Here is a 19,438-nt window from a genome sequence, read left to right on the forward strand (position 1 = left end):
TTGTCTGACAGAGAAAGAGAGACATACAATAGGAGATGAAGTCATCACTATGAGTTTATCAACTGAGACTGTTAGACAGCTACACCAGAGTTATTGTTTTGTTGGATGAGCCCAACTGGAAAAATGCTGGTTACAGAAAAGTGTGATGTAGAGAAAGGGTTATACACATGTACCACACACTTATGAAGGCACAGTAAAGAAACACACTGACACACTCCCTCGCATAGGCACTGCAGAAGTAGACACTTGCACACAGCCACGCATACAGAAAGACACGCACACACATAAAACACAGTTATCAGCTAATGTGCTGCACAGATGTGGAGACACAGACAGACTTAGCTCATTGTAAAGTAGGGAGATTAGATATGAGAGGTTAGAATACAGCAGGCCTTGCATGGAGGGGTCTGTACGTAGAGAAAATAAACTGAACCGCATTAGTGTCGCTGAGTGGTTATGCAATTTGGAATACATAATCTTAATCTGACCAAAGCCTATATAGCAATGCTATACTTCATGTGGACATGGTTAAACCATCTGATACTCAGACCTCTATTCGAGAGGTCTGGTTGATAGTGTGATGTAGACTTTCTGATAGGTTGCTAGTGTATGTGATAGGTTGCATCTGAATGTCTTTGAACACAATCTCAGTCTTGTCTCATATTGTTCTGTCTCAGCATTTGATTTTAGCCTTCTCTCTCACCCTTTCTGTTTCATTTGTATTTGTTTCATTGTTGTATTGTATTTCCATTACCATCTTTCCAGTTCCGGCTCGTCCGGTCTTGTGCAGAACAGTGGCTCGCCTTGTTCCTAGCTCTGAGACTCTTGCACGCTTGCAACTAGCTGTGTACATCATACTTTGCGACATCAGGTCACGAGCGTGTAAGTGAAGGCATTGCAGTAGAGTCAGAAAAACTTGTAGAATGGGGTAAAAGTCTGATTTAGAATCAGATACATAATGCAAACTCAATCAAAATCAATGCTATCACTATATACTAACCCTTGCGAAAAAGAAGTATACTTCAAGTTTAATTTAAGTATACTTTAGTATCAAAAGTATACTATTATCATGGTACTTAATGTATACTAGGAGTGTACCTATTTATATACAAGTTTTGTACTAAGTACAAAGTAAATTGGTCCACTTTTTTGGTCATATACACTTATAGTGGATATTTTTTAAGTTTACTTTTGAATACTGTAAACTAGCCTGTGTAGTGCCCTTTCAGTTTACTTCGTAAAGTACCTCAAAATATACAAATGTATAGAATACTCTAAAGTCGTGCACTTTCAGTTCATGAAGTATAGTTCCTAAAGTACCTCAAAGTGTACTTTGGAATACTTTCAAGTGCACTTTCAATTAATGTAAATACTTCAAGAAGTGAACTTAATAAATCTCCATTTACTATGATTTACTAATTCATTTAAATGTTTAGGGGCCCCTCAAACACCGCCGATCTTGTGTTACGAGAATGGGGCCCCTCGCCAAGTGACACTGCAGATTATTAGCTGAAAGAAGCTAATTACGGCGTATGAATTCACGTTGTAATAATCCAGCTCTTCTTATCAAATTTAACAGTAACTCATGGTTACAATGGTAAACCAGCACAACAATGACAATTACCATGCAACAAAACACTACATTTTAAGCAGACACATAAAAAAAACGAAATTCATGAAGTTACATCTGTATTTCGAACGGCAATCTTATCAGCAAATGTTAACACTATTTACCGTCTTGCATCGATGGAATAGACCAATTATCACCCTACGTCGCACAACTGTCAAGCAGGCTCAACTGCGCATGTCGGTTGCAAAATACGAACTTCTCCCCAGTCTATTACACTTGGAGTGTCGATCAGGTCATCATATATCTCTGGCCATTGGATTGCAGGGCTTGATATTAACTTTTTTGAGGCTCTTGGCCTTTGGACAAATACATTTACGTTTCACTTGTCTATGCACAAAAGTCACTTGACCCCGATACCCTTAAATAGCCTGACCAAGTGATCGGGCAAAACTAGCCAGGCTTACGGAGGTCGCTTTCTCAAGCAAATGACGAATGAAACAGGCTCGGTTAAAGAAATCCAACATGCTGACTATCATCATCAGGCTCGTATCCACATTAGGCAGTCCTCCCTGACGTTTCTGGTGTAGAATGGAGTGAAATTCAACATTGTGCACACTACCAGTGAGCGAGTCTGACTGAGGCTAACGTCAAAACTGTGTAACAGGGACGCAGTCTCACTCAGATTGCCAGTTTAAACAAATCAGAAAAAAAAATGGGACCAGCTGGCGAAAAGTAAAATTCCCATTTCTCTTGAAAGCTGCCGTGCTCGACTTTTTAGATGTAGAATTGACTGTAAAACTGTAAAATTATGAACTTTGTGACATGACGTGAAGACATGGTTGCCGCTCTACTGTGCGGTCTGTACCGGGCGACATTCTCACTCAAATTTCAAGACTTTCGTGACCCAAATCAAAATTCTGATGCGACAGATCAATGGGTAATCGCTTTCTCTCTTAAAGGCTTTCCTCCTCGACCTATTTGGTCTTTTTAAATCTGACTATTTGTACTATCAGTGTGGTCCTTTTGCCATTTAAAATGCTATCCTTTCCCGGTTTTCTGCAACCACATTGCGCGCGCATCCCGAATGTTTACAAACAAATAATTGGTCTATTGACCAGCCAATGAGCCACGCTATCTTCATTTTTTCACGTTGTTATTTCGTTCTTCAGTTAGTTTGACAGTATAATCTTTAAATGCATAATGCAACCCTTTGTCTGCTTCTTTCTCAAGTAGCTTTTTCGAATAGAATATACAGGATGGATACAAAAAATGTAACTTGTAATGTACTTTAAAAGTCTTTTGACAGTTTTTGCTGTATAACAAAAGAAAATGGACCAAGTATACTTCTTAAAAGTATATCAAAAGTGAACTATTTTCTAAGCATACTTCTTAAAAGTATATAAAAAGTTAACTAAAAGTGTATTGTACATTTTTAGTATACTTATAGTATACTTTAATATACTTCCTTTTCGTAAGGGATTACGAAAAGTATTCAAAAGATTACGAAAGTATTCCGTTCACTTTTAGTAGTGCTGTCAAACGATAAAAATATTTAATCGCAATTAATCACATTAATGTCATAGTTAACTCGCGATTAATCGCAATTAATCACACATTTTTATCTATTCTAAATGTCCCTTGATTTCTTTTTGTCCCGTTTTTTTTCAAATGTTAATGCTCTTTTCAACATGGAAAAGTGGAACGGATTGCTAGGTGCAAATGTTTTTTTATTATTGAAAACAACACTGCAATCGCCTGGCTTTGACGAGGGGGCGGAGGATTCGCATCAGCTGTGTGCTTGGCTATCAAGTGGTATTTCAGACTGGACGTGCTGCGATGATAGCTCAGTTCACAATGACAAAACACACAGATCACTTTGGTCTTGTCAATGGGACCATTTGGCAACTTTTAAAAGTAAACTTTCCATTCAGAATCTTATTGGCATCCATTTCGGCGTCTCACGTTTGCCACACACTCAAAGCGTAAAGTTAGCCTACTACTCTTTAGCAAGCTCGCAAGCCCAAACAAGTGTATGGCGTACCTGTTGTTTTGTTTCCGGTCTAGCTAGATCCGGTTTAGTGTTGTAGTTTTTGTAACGTCAGTAGTTGTTGCAACAGCATGTGAAAAAAACTACTAAGTTTGCTAGGCCAAAAAGAACGCTAATCGTGCGATACAAAAATTGACGCCCTTTAATTTGGGTTTGCGTTAACGCCGTTAATAACGCGTTAAACTGACAGCACTAGTTTTTAGTAATATAAGCCTATTCTAGATGAAACATACGTTCCACATACGACACAGACTCACCACATATACGTTGTTCTTTTTGCTTCGTTTTAGTATGACTGCTTATTGTGTCGGATTAAAGAAACTGTAAACTTGAATATCTGGTTCCTACTTTGTTCTAGCTTGACAAAAAAATAAATAGGCCTACATATATTTTACTATTATGATGAGTGTTGCTTTACTATTGCTAGCTTACTGTTATTGTTAATGCCATCATTGTGTTGTTAAGAGACATAACGTTGAATAACCATAATAATATTGTGGTTATCAGACATGATTTATTCATCTTCTTTGATCCAGAAGAACATGTCAACAATCTATAATGATGCCTTAATATGCCACGATATTACTACAGTAATTATATTCGGCTATAATTACATTTGTAATGCCATGAACATAACGTTGTTAAATCTGCTTTAAAATAACGGAAATAAACTCTGTAAAGAACTGTCATGTGTGCAACAGTTTATAAAACTGGCTACAGCAAGGCAGGCCAACTGTATATTATCAAGCTCTTTCTCTTATCCTCCTTTTAGCTCAGGTAAATTAGCGATCAGCTAACGTTCCCTTTTGTGCTCATGCCCTGTTTGTATCTGCAAGCACATTTCCAGGCAACCTTTCTTGACGTAAGCAAATAAATTGATTAAATAAATGGGTTGCTAGTTTACCTATTTTGGATTGGTTTCAAACTTAACAAAAATCTGGAAAAATTATTCTATGAAAAAACTAGTAGTATGAGCCAGGTTAATTCTTTAATTGTTGGGGGAGATAGTTTTGGATATGTTGACTGGAGTTAAAGATCCTGTAAAGTGGAATTGAAAATGAGTTTTAAGTTCATCACACCACAGAAGAATGTATTGTTAACCTCCCATGCAAATTCGAATGAAAAAAAAACCTTTGTCTGAAGGAGCTGAATCTCCGCCCCCTCGAATTTATTGAATTTAGCTACAACAGCAACACTAGTTAAATCAATTGCAGATATCAGAACAGACCGACGTATCTGACGCAGATAGGTCGCTGTGACGTAGATCAGTCGAGTTTGGCTCCGCCTATACAAAACCTGAGCTGAAAACGGAAGAGAAACTGTTCAACGGTGAAGGGGGTTAAGTATTGGCCTAACAACCAAAACCAATTCCCCTTTGGTTTAAAGTAAGATGGGAAACTGAACAGTGTATTAGCGTGAACCAAATAATGACAATACAAATGGAAATTATAGTTATTTGACTCTTATGGGTTAAATAAGACCAAGAATGGTCAAAGTAAGGTTAAAATTACATGCACATTTTACAACATTGCAAATGAATGAAATCAATTACGAGGCAAACATGTTACAAAATGAAAGCTTTAAATCTTACCTAGTCTACCATGATCATTAAATCAAAGAGAAAGCAAGAGGTGAGCAAGGAGTAGGACCGTAGGACAAGGAAGAACTGAGGAGAAAGGCCTCAGGAGATGAAGAATCCACAGAACAAAGCATTACAATTACCTTTATAAACAAGACCAACCAATCAGACCAAATCTTCAATGGGGTGTGAGGGCCATCAAGTTGAGACCGTCCAGAAACTCCAGACTTTAGCATATGGGTGTCACGGCTGTACTGAGGACCCAAACGCACGACACACAAGGTTCTGGATGTGCGCAGACTTTATTTGAGAGAGAGATGGGGAGGACGGTTGAGGGTAACTGTTGGATGGTGGAGCGGGGTACCGGTAGGAGGACTGGAGGAGGTGATCTGGTTGAGACAGAAACAAGGTCAGCACAAAAACAGGCGTAGTCTTGTCAGAAAAACACGGAAAGCCAGGAATACAGACGTGGGGTCGGTGATTCAACAAACTGGCGAGTAGTAGGTGACAATCCGGGGTTTAAGAGCTGTGGTTTTGATGAGGTAATGACCCTCAGGTGAGTTGTGACCGGGAGGGAGTGAAGAAATGGAATGGATGACTGGACCTGGAAGAAACAGACTAGAACCCGGTCTGGCCTAGGCCGGGGACATGACAATGAGAGGTGGGGGCAGGTCGACACCCACCCTTATAACGGTCTAACTCCACATTTCAGTGCGACAAAATTCTCGCACTTTGCTCATGCTTTCAAGAACGGATTTTACACATATAAAATGCACTGAGAAGCAGGGACGTGCACAGGAATTTTGAGGGGCAGTTGCTCTGGCCTGAAAAAAGGGCACCCGTCTCAACCCCCCCCCCCCCCCCCCCCCCAGCAAAAAAGGAAAGAAAATCACAGACCGTCTAGATAACTGACAACAACAGGATCCCTTTGCTGCTTCTTTAGCAGCTTCTCTCTCTCCTGAGTCCTCCTTTTCCCTAGGCATTCTGCACTCTTTTTTCATCGACACATAAGAAAACAACCGTGACCGTCTCTTAAGGGCAAGAAAATGCAGGCTCAGGTGGCGGCTGCAGTAACGCAGAGTAAACAGAGTAGGAGGCATACCTCCCTCCCCCTTCTGACTTTCATGCTCGTTGCCCATAGGCTTATCAATTGGAAGTGAATAAGGCTACTTTATGAAATGTTTCGGGTGGCGATTTTCTACATGAAATTCTGCAGCTGTTTAAATTGACTATTAATTTCGTTTTTTTGCCTCTGAGGGGCACATCGACTCGAGGAGGGCAAACGGGTAGTTGCCTTGGCAAACGGGTAGTTGCCTTGGCAAACGGGTAGTTGCCCGGGCAACCTTAGCCACAACCTGTCCACGTCCCTGCTGAGACACAAATCATGGAATTTGCTTTGGCCGTTGCCTCAAGCCGTGGGGTGGGGGTCTGAGTGTGGGACTACACACTGAAGCCACATTTTATAAATCTGCAACACAACATTTTTACGAGGCCATGGTCTGTGTCTACACACACACCCCCATGCCCACACACACACTCACTTTCACAAGCCCCCAAAGCTGACTACCTCTAATCCTAAATCAACACTGGCCCTAAGATTTCTGGAAAAAAATGCAACACACTGGTCCTCAGCATGGGAGCGCTGTCCTTTCTGAGAGACCTGCACTCAGACTTTTTCATATTTTTGCTGATGAGACGCATTGCTCTGTTTGGCTTCTCGGCTGTTGTGTTCAAATTCACATCTGCAACCCTGTATGCCTTTAACCACAATACTGTAAGTACTGTCTCTCTCTCTGCAGAAACTGGTGTGCATACGTGGTGACTAAGACGGTAAGCTGTGTGGTGGAGGATGGGGTGGAGACCTACGTCAAGCCTGACTATCACCCCTGCACCTGGGGAAATGTGCAATGTTCACGTGTGTTGGTGTGAGTACAGACACACACACATTTTGTACAATCACTTAATGTACACACACAAACACAAAGACATCCATCCGATTGAAGATAATTAACAGTTCAGAGGGCTTAAAGTTCTGCTTCCACACAGCTGTCCATCATGTCTATGTAAAAAGCAGGACCATGCACCTAATACACTCACACAGAAAGACAACATGTTATATTGTATATTCGATTTATGCCCTTCTGAGTATAACAAAATACAAATATAGCAGCAATTCCTCCTCAATATTCAGAACCATTTCAAAATGTACATGATACAGACATGTATTTCATACATGTACACAACATTTTAAGACAATTGAAGCAAAGTCTGATTAAGATCTTTTTTGAAATTCTTCACAAATTGTCGCTGTAGAGAAGTCCATGTTGCTGACATTATGGGTTATTGAGACTTTTCTGTTCCCCATGAGCAATAAGGCATGCATGCCAACTTGAAGACATTTTGGCTTGGTGGGATCAAAATGCCATCCTTTTTAAAGTGACAACTTGGATGTGTGGTCTGTAGGGCCACCTATGCTCTGGTCAGGCCCATTCGTTCTTATGCATGTAAGTCTTAAAGTTTAATGGTGCCAAAGAAGAAGAAAACGTTTCCAAACTGTGTTGTTGATTAAACTTTATAGTTCTGGAGAAGTAGCATTAGCTGTGGCCAAACTAGATGCATTATGGGCCCTATCTTGCACCCAGCGCAATTTACTTTGTACAGCAATGCACAGCGGACCTTTCCCTCCACAGACGCACATCGGTAAATTAAGATATGAACTTGCCAGACCTGCAAACTTGTCGCTTTTCGGCGACAATCGCCGTATTCTTGGTCAATTGGATCATTTACGTGAATTGTGTAGAGAGAGTTCTACACGAGAGTTCTGGGGGGGGTTAGGCTGCCCTTCTTCTGCATGCCATGCAGGCTTAGAATTGCGAAACATTATTGGATATTTCTTATAATTGACGTTTCTCTGGGCCAATCGGAATATTAGCACTTTTCCTCTTGGCCGATCAGAATCTTAGCACTTGCGTCAGAATCTTTAAGCACACAGCGTCAACTGTTACTTGCACTGGCCAGCTTGCCTACCGAAGTTGAGTTAGCCAATGTCGTTAGCGATGCTAGCTAACGTTAGTTTGCTAGCTGTAGATAACATTTCACTGGGTCATGCAGTTGTGTGTTAAGCAAGTTGCAGTATTTCCAAGCCCTGATAGTGTAACTGAGATGACTTAGTAGATACGACGTGTGCATATATGTGCTAGGCTGGATAGAACTAGCACTATATGGGATAGACTGTTGCACAGTACTTGTAGCTTAAGTACTATCTATCGTGCCGTGGTGTACTGGCAGCATCATTCATTTAAGCAATTCAAGACTTGCATGTGCAGTAAGTAATGTCACATTAAATAATGTATTTAAACTCAAGCTTGTGTGGTGCGTCGCTGTCTTCAATGCCACAGACTAAACTAGGTTATGTCAAAAGAAACGTTTTTCATTTCCGGCACATTCAGTGAAGTTTGGCTAGCAATATCAGCTAGGCTAGCTGGCTCGTAGCTTCTTCATGCAGCTTCTCCATGCAGGGCTCTAGACTGAGACCAAATGGTCGGCTTTTTTTACTGACAATGATCGCTTTCAGCAAATTTCTTTTGAATTAGCCATTTCCCCCTAAATAAATATCAAGGTTATTTACGTGTTTGGGGGTATATTTTCAGTTAGCAGATGGTACTGTACTTTTTGAATCGCGATTCCATCTGAAAAGTACTGCTGGTGACAACGTTGTTAGAATAGCTAGTTTCAAAGGGGGTTCGGCTTGTTTCATAACAAACGGACCCATCTGCAATCCCTCAGAAATTGTACCATCTCTAGTTCCTCTTTCAAGTAATATGCCCCTGTGTTCAAATGTTGAGCATTAAATTAGCTGCATGGTCTGTAGAGATCTTGGGACGAAGTTGCAATAGCGTACATAACAGAAAGTGTTTCATTCTGTAGAAATTGTGTAATTGTTTTATGTAGTTAGATGGTCCGAGGAGAATGAGTGGAGTTGGTGAGGCGCCCTGGTGAGTTGCAGTCATTCGCCATAGTTCTAGTACTAATCTGAGGCTAGTCTCCATAGATATCTATGGATATCTATGCCTCCTCCACGTCTCCCCAACGTGACTTCATCACCAAATTGCGCTAATATGCTAATGCTAACACCAAAAACGACAAAAACTGGTCTTTAACACCATTTAAAGACACCATGTGGAGATGACTCATATCTTGAGTGCTTCATGTACCCATTTATCAACAGTGATGTTTAACCTGCAATATGGCCTTTAAGTCACGCTCAGAAATGTGTCATTTGCATATTAAAATCACAAAAAAATCGAGCCCCACCCCACTGTCACCTTTTTACTCTGAGGAGTTTGCAGGTCTGACTTGCGCTCCCGGGGGTGGTTCAGCGAAAAGAGGAGGCGTGTTCCAGCGCAAACGTTCCCTGGTGCTATCTTGCAGTTTCAGAAAACAAATCCGCCACAGACCAGGAAAAACGTAGTCAAAAGTCAGTGGTGCATTATTCAGATGCTATTTTAAAGGCCCATGCTTGGCCTTAATGTAGCGTGTGCACAACGAGCATACAATTTGCTTCACTCATCTACGCAGACTCAGCAGTTACCATTTTTGCCAACCATACATAATTAGAAGGAAAAATATTGAGGGGAATCTAAAAGGGAAGCTAATTTGGATAGGTCTCTCAATCCCCGGAGACCGACGAGAACGTCGGTCTCCTCGGCTGTGAACCGCTCCTGGCGTGTGCCTGGCAAATACCGCATTATAATAGCAATCCGCCATGGAACAATCGCGCATGCTTTTAAAGGGAATGTGAGATGACATCCGTCCGTCAAACTCCTGAATTTTCCTGACGACTCCACCCTCATTGGGCTCATCTCTGACGGGGACAAATCTGATTACAGGAGGGAAGCTGACAACCTGGTGACCTGGTGTAGCCAGAACAATCTAGACCTCAATGCTCTTAAGACAGTGGAAATGGTTTTGGACTTCAGAAAGAATACAGCCACACTCACCCCCATTCAACCTGCCAAAGACAATGATGGTGCACTTCTACACAGCCATCATTGAATCCATCCTCACCTCCTCCATCACCATCAGGTACGCTGCTGCCACTGCCAAGGACAAGAGCAGACTGCAGCGTATCATCCGCACTGGTGAGAAGGTGATTGGCTGCAACCTGCCTACCCTCGAGGACCTGCCCACCTTGAGGACCCTGAGGCGAGCGAGGAAGATTGTGGCCGACTCCTCCCACCCTGGACACTCTGTTCCAGCTACTCCCCTCCGGTAGAAGGCTGCGGTCCATCAGGACCAAAACCTCACGCCTCATCTGCAACTGGCCTCTTCAACACAGCCAAGGGTTCACACAGACTTTAAACCAGAGACTTTAAACTGCTGCCATATATTGCACAATTGCCATTTTTGCACCCATGTCATATTTGCACTAAGCACCCTATTTGTATTATTATAATTTTTTTATATTGTACATTATAGCTATTTATACTTTATGTATTTATTCTACATACCTGTCCCCTTAGTATTAGATAGTATTAGTTAATTAAACTTTGCACCTTTAGTATAGTATAATTAGACTTGTTTAAACTTACACCACTTTTTTGAGATTTACTCCTATATGTTGAATGTATGCACCAGAGCCTAAGGAGAGCCTGCCCACTCCCTATTAAGCCCCATTGTACCAAATTTTGTTGCAGTTCCACCAGAGTTCCACTGGGAATGATCGCGGTCGAGTGCAAAATGAATGGGAGTCTATGGGGCTAAACGGCTAAATTTGTCTCTTTCACCTGATTTTCGTTTAGAAATCTCAGATTTGATTGTAGTTTTTGCATGTTCAACATCGATTATAGGACGAAAGTTGAATGAAGGAGTATTTATGTCCTTTCAATTTCTTACAGGGTGAGTCGTTGTTGCCCATAATACGCTAGCATTATGCTAATGAATGATGATTGGTTAGTGAAGGACTGACTAGAGATCATGCTTGATGTCATCCAAACCAGAATCGAAGTGATCTGGGTTCAACTTCGGCCGCCATGGCTCCCAAGGACAATCGGGTGATCATGCTTGGTTTGATCTACCATCCCCCATGCAGAAACAACAAACAAGGTGTAGATGACATGCTAACTAACCTAGTAACCGCAGTGGACAGCATTCACAGCAACCAGCCCCAAGCGGGGATTTTCTCTGTGGTGACCTGAACGGACTACCACTTTGTTGATTCCAAGTAGTTCATCCCAACTTAAGGCAAATAGTTAAACAACCTACAAGAGGCACAGCGATCTTGGATGTTGTGATTACTAACATTGCTCAACACTACTGCAAACCCTGGATAATCCCACCTGTAGGACGCAGCGATCATGCATGTGTTGTACTTCAGTCTAAAAACCCAGTTGCGAAACAAACAGCTGTCAGGGTTCTGCACAGAGTTGTGACGCAACACAGTAAAATGGAGTTCACTGTGACCGTTGCATTGCAGGACTGGGCGGCAGTGTTTGAAGGTACAACGGTCCAAGAGAAGGAAGCCAAGTTATATGAAATCCTTACAAAACTCGTCGACATCCACTGTCCTGTAAAGGTGAAGTCTGTCCAGAATGATGACAAGTGATGGATCACCGAGGGAGTGAAAAGAGCCATTAGGAAGAGACAGACAGAATTCCGTCGACATGGGAAGTCGCTGGAGTGGAAAAACCTCAGGAACAAAGTGAACACCATAGTTCTCCAGGCCAAAAATTGGCATTACAGGAACAGTATCCAACAACTTAGGGGCGAAGTCCCTCGTAAATGGTGGGAGTGTATCAACAGGGAGCTGGGGAGATCACGTGACAATTGGAGACTGGCCATCACAGACGAGTTATCAGCAGACAGGATCAGTCAATACTTCTCAGAAGCATGGTGTCAGAGTCAGTCTCTCCTCATCTTCCCACTCCCGTATGCAGTAAAGTGTTGACCTGTGCTCAATTGGGCAGACTAATGTCCTACTAAAGGCTATCTTTCAATCCTAGAAATAATGTACTGATGATCTAGAACTGCTATAAAGATGTGTTCTCAAAAGGTTGCTCCCCTCACTGACTGCGGTCATCAAGGACCAGTATGCCTACATGAAAGGAACGTTGACGACAATAGCACTGGTGCGTATGGTGCAAACCTGGCTGTCTGTGCTCGATTCCAAAAAGCCAACACATTAGGGCCCTCTTTGCCGACATGAGCAAAGCTTTCAACCGTGTGGACCATGCCCTACTCCTTGTGTGTGTGACTAACCTACCAGTGAGCCCCATATGTTGTCATGGATACATAACTACCTTGAACACAGACAGCAACGGGTCATGACAGGTGGCAAGATGAATGACTGGCGTACATTAACATCCGGAGTTCCCCAGGAAGGCGTTCTCTCTCCGTACTTGTTTTTGCTTTTCTTGAGCTCAAGGTCAATTGTGTACAGTAGTACGTTGAATGTGGGCTATGCTGATGATGTCAGCTTGTCACGAACCCCCCTAGTAGCTGTGGCTGACAACGACAAGACAGTTGAAGAGGAGGCGTCCCAGCTCAACGAATGGGCGAGTGACCACAAGATGACTCTAAACGGCATGAAAAGCCAGCTGTTACAGATCTGTTTCAGCAGGACAGTCCCTGACAACACTGAGTCTCGGGGGGAAACCAGTGCCATGTGTTGAGTCAGCCAAGTTCCTTACTTTTATCCTGGACAGGCAACTGACTTTTAACAACCAAGTGAACTCCGTGGTTACAAAGGCATCTAGAAGACTACACTATCTACAGCTTCTTACAAAACAGGGCACTAGTGCTGCTGATCTGATACAAGTATACATTACTCTTGTAAGACCTCTGCTTGAGTATGGACATGTACTACTGGTGGGCTTTAGTAAAGAACATGAAAGGATCATCGAAAGAGTACAATGGAGGGGACTCAGGATTGTCTCACTGGAGGGTATACGCAGCGTACTACCTCTACCAACCCTGAAGGAAAGACGGGAGACGGCTGCAGTGAAACTGCTCCACACCCTCTACATGACCTTGTTCCACCAACAAGGACTAGGAACACAGGGCGGACTCTAAGAAATAACTCAGAACTCACCATCCCAACAGCCCGTACAAAAAGACTCAGCAATTCATTCCTCCATCAGGCAATCCGTCTGTACAATGAGTCAAATGGCTGAGGACATATCAGTATTATGTATAATGTACAGTTGCCTGCCTTCATTGTAGCAAGTTTTACAAATTGTTGCACACATACATGACGGTTGTATGTAGAGTTTAATTCCAATATTTTAAAGCAGATTTAACCATTTTGTAATGAACACATTATGCTCATGGCATGACAAACATAATTATAGCCTAATATAATTAGTTATAATATCGTGGCATGTTACGGCGTCAATATAGATTGTTGACATGTTATTATGGAGCAAAGACGAAGATTAATATATCATGTCTGATAACCACAATATTGTTATGGTCATTATATTGTTAGAACTTTGTCAGTTAACACCACAACAATGGCATTAACAAAAAGCTAGTAATAGTAAGCAACCCTCATCATCATTATAACAGTAACATAAGTAGCCTTTATATTAAGCCTGCTTTGCCGAGCTAGAACAACTATTCAAGTTTACAGTTTCTTTAATCCGACACAATACTTAAGCAGTCAAACTAAAAACACAAAGCAAAAATAACAACGTATAGGCCCTGCACGTATAATACTACAGTACCAATAGTATTGATTTTCAAGTTCACATGTGCTTCTTGATCGGACTTGTACCACATTCTAACAGTTTTCTGCAATGCCTTATCTCCAGCTCACAAGCTCGCGACTGGTTGTCGCAAAGTATGACTTGTACAGCTACTTGCAAGTGTGCACGAGTCTCGGAGCCTCTGTTTAACGCTAGACCGGAAGAGCCGGAACTGGAAAAATGGCACGGTCCGGTTTCGCGCTATCGCTTGCCTCACTGCGCCACTGAGCACTTTTCATAGAAATGAATGGGGACGCCATCTTGGAAGACAAAAGTAGCTGCCTCTAGCTGCTGTGATCACCAGCAAGAGATGCACTGATGCCCTACAAACACCCGAATGGCAGCTCTGAAACCGCTTCCGCTGATGTAGCCATACACTTGGCAGACGACACAAACCCTGAGGCCAAACAAGGTTTGGGCCATATAAATTACGGGAGTTTCACTGGAGAAATAACAAAACTGGAGGGGGGCGGGAGACGGGTGTGAAATACGGAAGACTCCCGGGGATAACGGGAGTAGTGACGTATGAATTACACATGTACGGAGTATTCGTATTATTAGCATAAACCGACAATTGCTAGTAACTGGGTTTCTCATGGTCATTTAAACACACTGACTGCCCCCCTCCCTTCGTCCTCCACCCTGACCCCCACTTTTTTGTCACTCATGTATTTTAAGAGGGCGTTGTTACGCACGCCTCCCGAAGGAGAGGACACAATGATCATTTTTGGTGCAGTGTTTATTTGAGGCAGCATTTATTAGAGGGCGGTTTATTTGCCAGTGGTGAAGTCAGCTACCTCGCAATATTGTAGGCTACATGTAATTGTCGCAATTACATTATTATAATGTATCATTATAATTCCATGGACTTTACACAACACATCACTGAACCTACTCACAACCTTGGCCACACCCTTGATCTAGTAATTACAAAGGGTCTTACAACTGTTATATCATCTATCTGTGACCTTGCTCTTTCTGACCACTTTTGTATTTTCTTTACAGCACTGGTACCTAAAGTAAAAAATAGTGCTGAATGTTTTATTAAGAAATGCTATCTTAACTCTGCAGCAGCTGAGAATTTCAAAGTAATGATGAACATAACTAGTACCAAAACCCCAGATGCGGGGCCATCATTTGTTAATGATCTAGTAACTACTCTAAATACAAAATTAAGGACAGCACTTGACTCTGTAGCACCATTGAAACAAAAAAAGGTTTTAGTCAAACAAAAAGCTCCATGGAGAAATTAGGAAATTATTAAACTTAAGAGATCCTGCAGAAGGTCTGAGCGTACATGGAGAAAGACCAAGCTACAGGTCCACCTTGATATCTTTAAGGATCAACTTTCAGTCTTTAATAAAGCAATAAGAAATACTAGGAAGGATAATTTCTCTAATTTGATATCTACAAATTCTAACAATTCCAGGGTACTTTTTTCAACTATAGACAGCCTAATAAATCCTGCACCTAAAGTAGCTGATAGTCTCTTTTCCACCTCCAAATGTGAGGAATTTGCAGCATTCTTCAGAGATAAGACAACGAACATTAGGAAAAATATTGCTCAAGGAATTCCAAATGTCTTGTTCCCTGATCCCCTTCCACCATGCTGTAACAGCATGAGCTTTTTTGCACTGGCTGATATAGAAATGCTGAGCAAGGTAGTGTCACAACTGAAGCCATCTACATGCCCTCTTGATCCCATACCAACCAAATTTTTTAAGACCATCTTTGACTCTGTGTCTAAGGACATTCTAGCCATTATTAACTGTTCCCTGCTTACAGGTATTTTCCCATCTGAACTTAAAACGGCCCTGGTGAGACCCTCCTGAAGAAAATACATTTTGACTCCTTAGTTCTAAACATTTTTTGATCCATCTCCAACCTTCCCTTTTTAAGCAAAATCCTGGAAAAAGTTGTCTTTAAACAGTTAAATGATTTCCTAGATGTTAACTGTGCATTTGACACTTTCCAATTTGGTTTTCGTTCCAATCATAGCACAGAAACGGCATTAGTCAAGGTTGTAAATGATCTCAGGATTAATGCTGATTCCAAAAAACTATCTGTCCTGGCCCTTCTGGATCTGAGCGCAGCCTTTGATACTGTTGATCACAATATCCTTATGGATAGACTTGAAAATTGGGTTGGCCTCGCTGGCCCGGTCCTAAACTGGTTTAAGACCTATCTAACTGACCGAGAATACTTTGTCGCCCTCGGAGACCACATCTCAAAAAACATTTGAATGACCTGTGGGGTCCCTCAAGGATCCATTCTGGGGCCTTACTTTTCAGTCTGTACATGCTACCCCTCGGTAGTGTAATTAGGAGGCACAACATTGACTATCATAGCTATGCAGATGACACCCAGCTTTATATTTCTGTAACACCCAATAGCTACAGCTCTATTGATTGTTTGGTCAATTGTATGTCTGATGTAAATGTATGGATGTCACAAAACTTTCTCCAGCTCAACCAAGATAAAACAGAGGTATTAGTCATTGGTGAAAAAAACAAAAGAGAGAAACTATCTGCACACTTAAAAACACTAGCACTTAACACCAAGCACCAAGCCAGAAACCTAGGCGTCATATTTGACTCAGATTTAAATTTTGAAACCCATAAAAAAAATATAATTAAAACGTCTTTTTATCACTTAAGAAACATTGCTAAGGTGCAACCATTTCTCGCTCAGGCTGACACTGAAAGACTGATGCACACATTTATCACTAGCAGGCTAGACTACTTTAACTTGCTTTTGTTTGGTCTACCAAAAAAAGCCATTAGTCAGCTACAAACAATACAGAATGCAGCAGCGCGAGTCCTTACTAAAACAAGACGGAGAGCGCACATCACACCAGTATTAAAATCACTGCACTGGTTACCTGTTAGTTTTAGAATAGAGTTCAAGATTCTCCTACTAGTCTATAAATCACTCCATAATCATGCACCTCTATATATTGCAAACATGCTCTCAAGGTACACACCCAATAGATCCCTGAGGTCCTCCGGTACTGAACTCCTAACAGGTCCAAAAGCCAGGACAAAGAGACATGGGGAAGCAGCTTTTAGTTTCTATGCTCCCAGCCTTTGGAACACTCTGCCAGAATACATTAGAATGGCTAAAACGGTTGAAACTTTTAAACATACACTTAAGACATACCTCTTTGATCTTGCTTATCACTCACTGTAAAATGTATTTATTTAACATGTATGCAATATTTATTTATTTGTGTTTTTAACCCCCCCTCCCCCTTCTTACTGTGAGGCGCATTGTGTTACCTCTGTGAATGAAATGCGCTGTACAAATACATTTTGATTGATTGATTGATTTGTTTTCAAACAATTTCATAATTTAGAATGATATACTTGCATTCAGTATTAACTTAACTTTTGGAACTCTCATGAGTAAGAGACTTGACAAGCTAACAGCAAACGAAGCACGGACAATTTAATGCTCCGATAAAAGTTTAAGGTTGTTGATCGGATGTTAGCGATCTAAGGAAACCTCTATTCCCTTGTGTACAGCATGCAGCCAATAAGGTATGTTGTTTTGGGTCTGTATTTTACTTTGGTGAACGTTATTTACATGCTGAGCATGTCATTGTATGTTCATATTAAGCTAATTTTCTCGTTTTACTGTGGGTTTCGTTTTCACGGTGGATTTGGAAGAAGCTTCAAACCAGTAGCAAGAAAGCCACTTGTCTGCCAGTTCTTCGAGGGAATTATAATGCACTTGTGATTTACTTGTGTAATAAATACTGTGTTTTAATTTAACCAATTAAATAACAATTTTCAGATTTTTTGGGTGCGGCGTTTAATCGAGGCCGGCGTTAATTACACAATGTTCATTTTGGTGCAGCGTTTATTCGAGGGCGGAGTTTATTTGAAGAAACACGGTGCACAATTTCATAAGGCAGCAAACAGACAAAACCAAACCAGATAGTAGTCACCATGCTCCCTAGCTAGACAACCACTCAGGCTTAAATATGGTGTAACACAGCTGAAAGCAAACCCCCTTCCAAATCTGCAAGTCCCAGGCGGTATCGTCACTCGTGAACGCGCGACAAGGCATCGGCCACCACATTACTGGACCCTTTAACATAACCAATGCACAAAACGAAACTCTTGCACAATCAGAGCCCATCGCATGAGGCAGCGATTCTGGTTGTACATCTGTCATAGGTCAATGGGTTATGGTCGGTAAAGACCACAACAGGTACAGCACTAGACCCAATCAACTTGTTCTATAGTAGGGTACGTTGACTGACACGGATTAAACTTCCTGAAACTACCTGGCCGATTCATTCCCTCATCATCTTCCTGAAGAAAAACAGCACCCGCCCCTACCATACTAGCGTTGACCTCCAGCTTAAATGGTTTCTCAAAGTTAGGCGCAGCAAGGACAGGGCTACTGCAGAGCAGCGCTTTAGCTGACCCAAATGCAGTGTCACACTCCGAGGACCATTTGAAGGGTACTTTAGGGCTGAGTAGTGAAGGATTTAAATTTACTGTGTCTAATCCAATATGTAATGATGGTAATCAATGACACAAATATTTGTTCTAAAAAGAGTGGTCTGGAGTCGCAGAGGTCCGATAATATCAGCTTTAATGCAGAAGTTGGAAATCAACAAGTACAGAGCTCTGGGGTTGTCTACGTTTCCCTACCCGCAACAGAGTTTGGGTTGGTTCACGAAGTCCAACTGGCTATCTGTCCCTGCCCCAGCATATATTATACAGTGCAATTGAAACAGAAACATCAAAAAAGGGTTGAGCTTGTTCTCTCGTGTATCAGGGAGTTTGTTCTTCCCTACGCATCCCACCTGCTCGGGTGCTCTCTCAGCCCGGTTTCAAGGTTGCTTCTGAAATGGAGAGATAACAACACAAAATACAGCCTGTTTCCCACACCCTGTGTGAGACACAATGTTTTAAGCCTGAGCACACTTCTAAGTTAATAAGACATCAATTTAGTAAGCACAATACATAACTTTAATACATGCATCCTTTATAAAGTCGTGCGAGCATTGTTCCCGTTGCTGTATTCACTAGGGCACAGTGCCCGTGATGCATTTGTGTTCATGATGTGTTCCAGCAGAATTGTGCGCAGGTGTGGTCATAGAATGATGAATCCCAGTATGTCGTAAGTAGAAAGCTTGTGCCCTGCTGCTCCTATTTAGCATAGGTAAACGCCCCTTTAATTCCCATTAAAGGACAAGAGTTGGCAGGGCCGTGTGCACACTCAGATATTATCTATATTACCATACTATCAAAAGTATAAGTAGGCTACAAATACATAATGAGCATTCATTAAAAAGCTAGCCAGCTTCCGTTACCTAGCAACCTAGCATAACACTTGTAGCCATGCTACTTCCTGCTAGAGTTACTTGTTAGCCACCTCATTGTAAAATTTGAAGCCATATGATACATTTTCCATAGTCAATAAGATAGATAGGTACTTTATTAACTCCCAAAGTGAAATTATTGTGTCCAGACAGATAGCTA

At 41.7% G+C, this 19,438-nt stretch overlaps 1 protein-coding gene across 2 annotated transcripts in view; it reads left to right on the forward strand.

The window, feature by feature from the left end:
• Positions 1-19,438, forward strand: part of emilin1b (elastin microfibril interfacer 1b) — a 115,396-nt gene that overhangs the window by 80,813 nt on the left and 15,145 nt on the right. For both annotated transcript variants that reach the window (XM_047030730.1, XM_047030731.1), the window contains exon 2: positions 6,996-7,121. In XM_047030730.1, coding sequence (XP_046886686.1) covers positions 6,996-7,121 — 126 coding nt within the window. The remainder of the gene's footprint in view (positions 1-6,995; positions 7,122-19,438) is intronic.

This window comes from Hypomesus transpacificus, chromosome 12, assembly GCF_021917145.1.
Source record: "Hypomesus transpacificus isolate Combined female chromosome 12, fHypTra1, whole genome shotgun sequence".
Lineage (NCBI taxonomy): Eukaryota > Metazoa > Chordata > Actinopteri > Osmeriformes > Osmeridae > Hypomesus > Hypomesus transpacificus.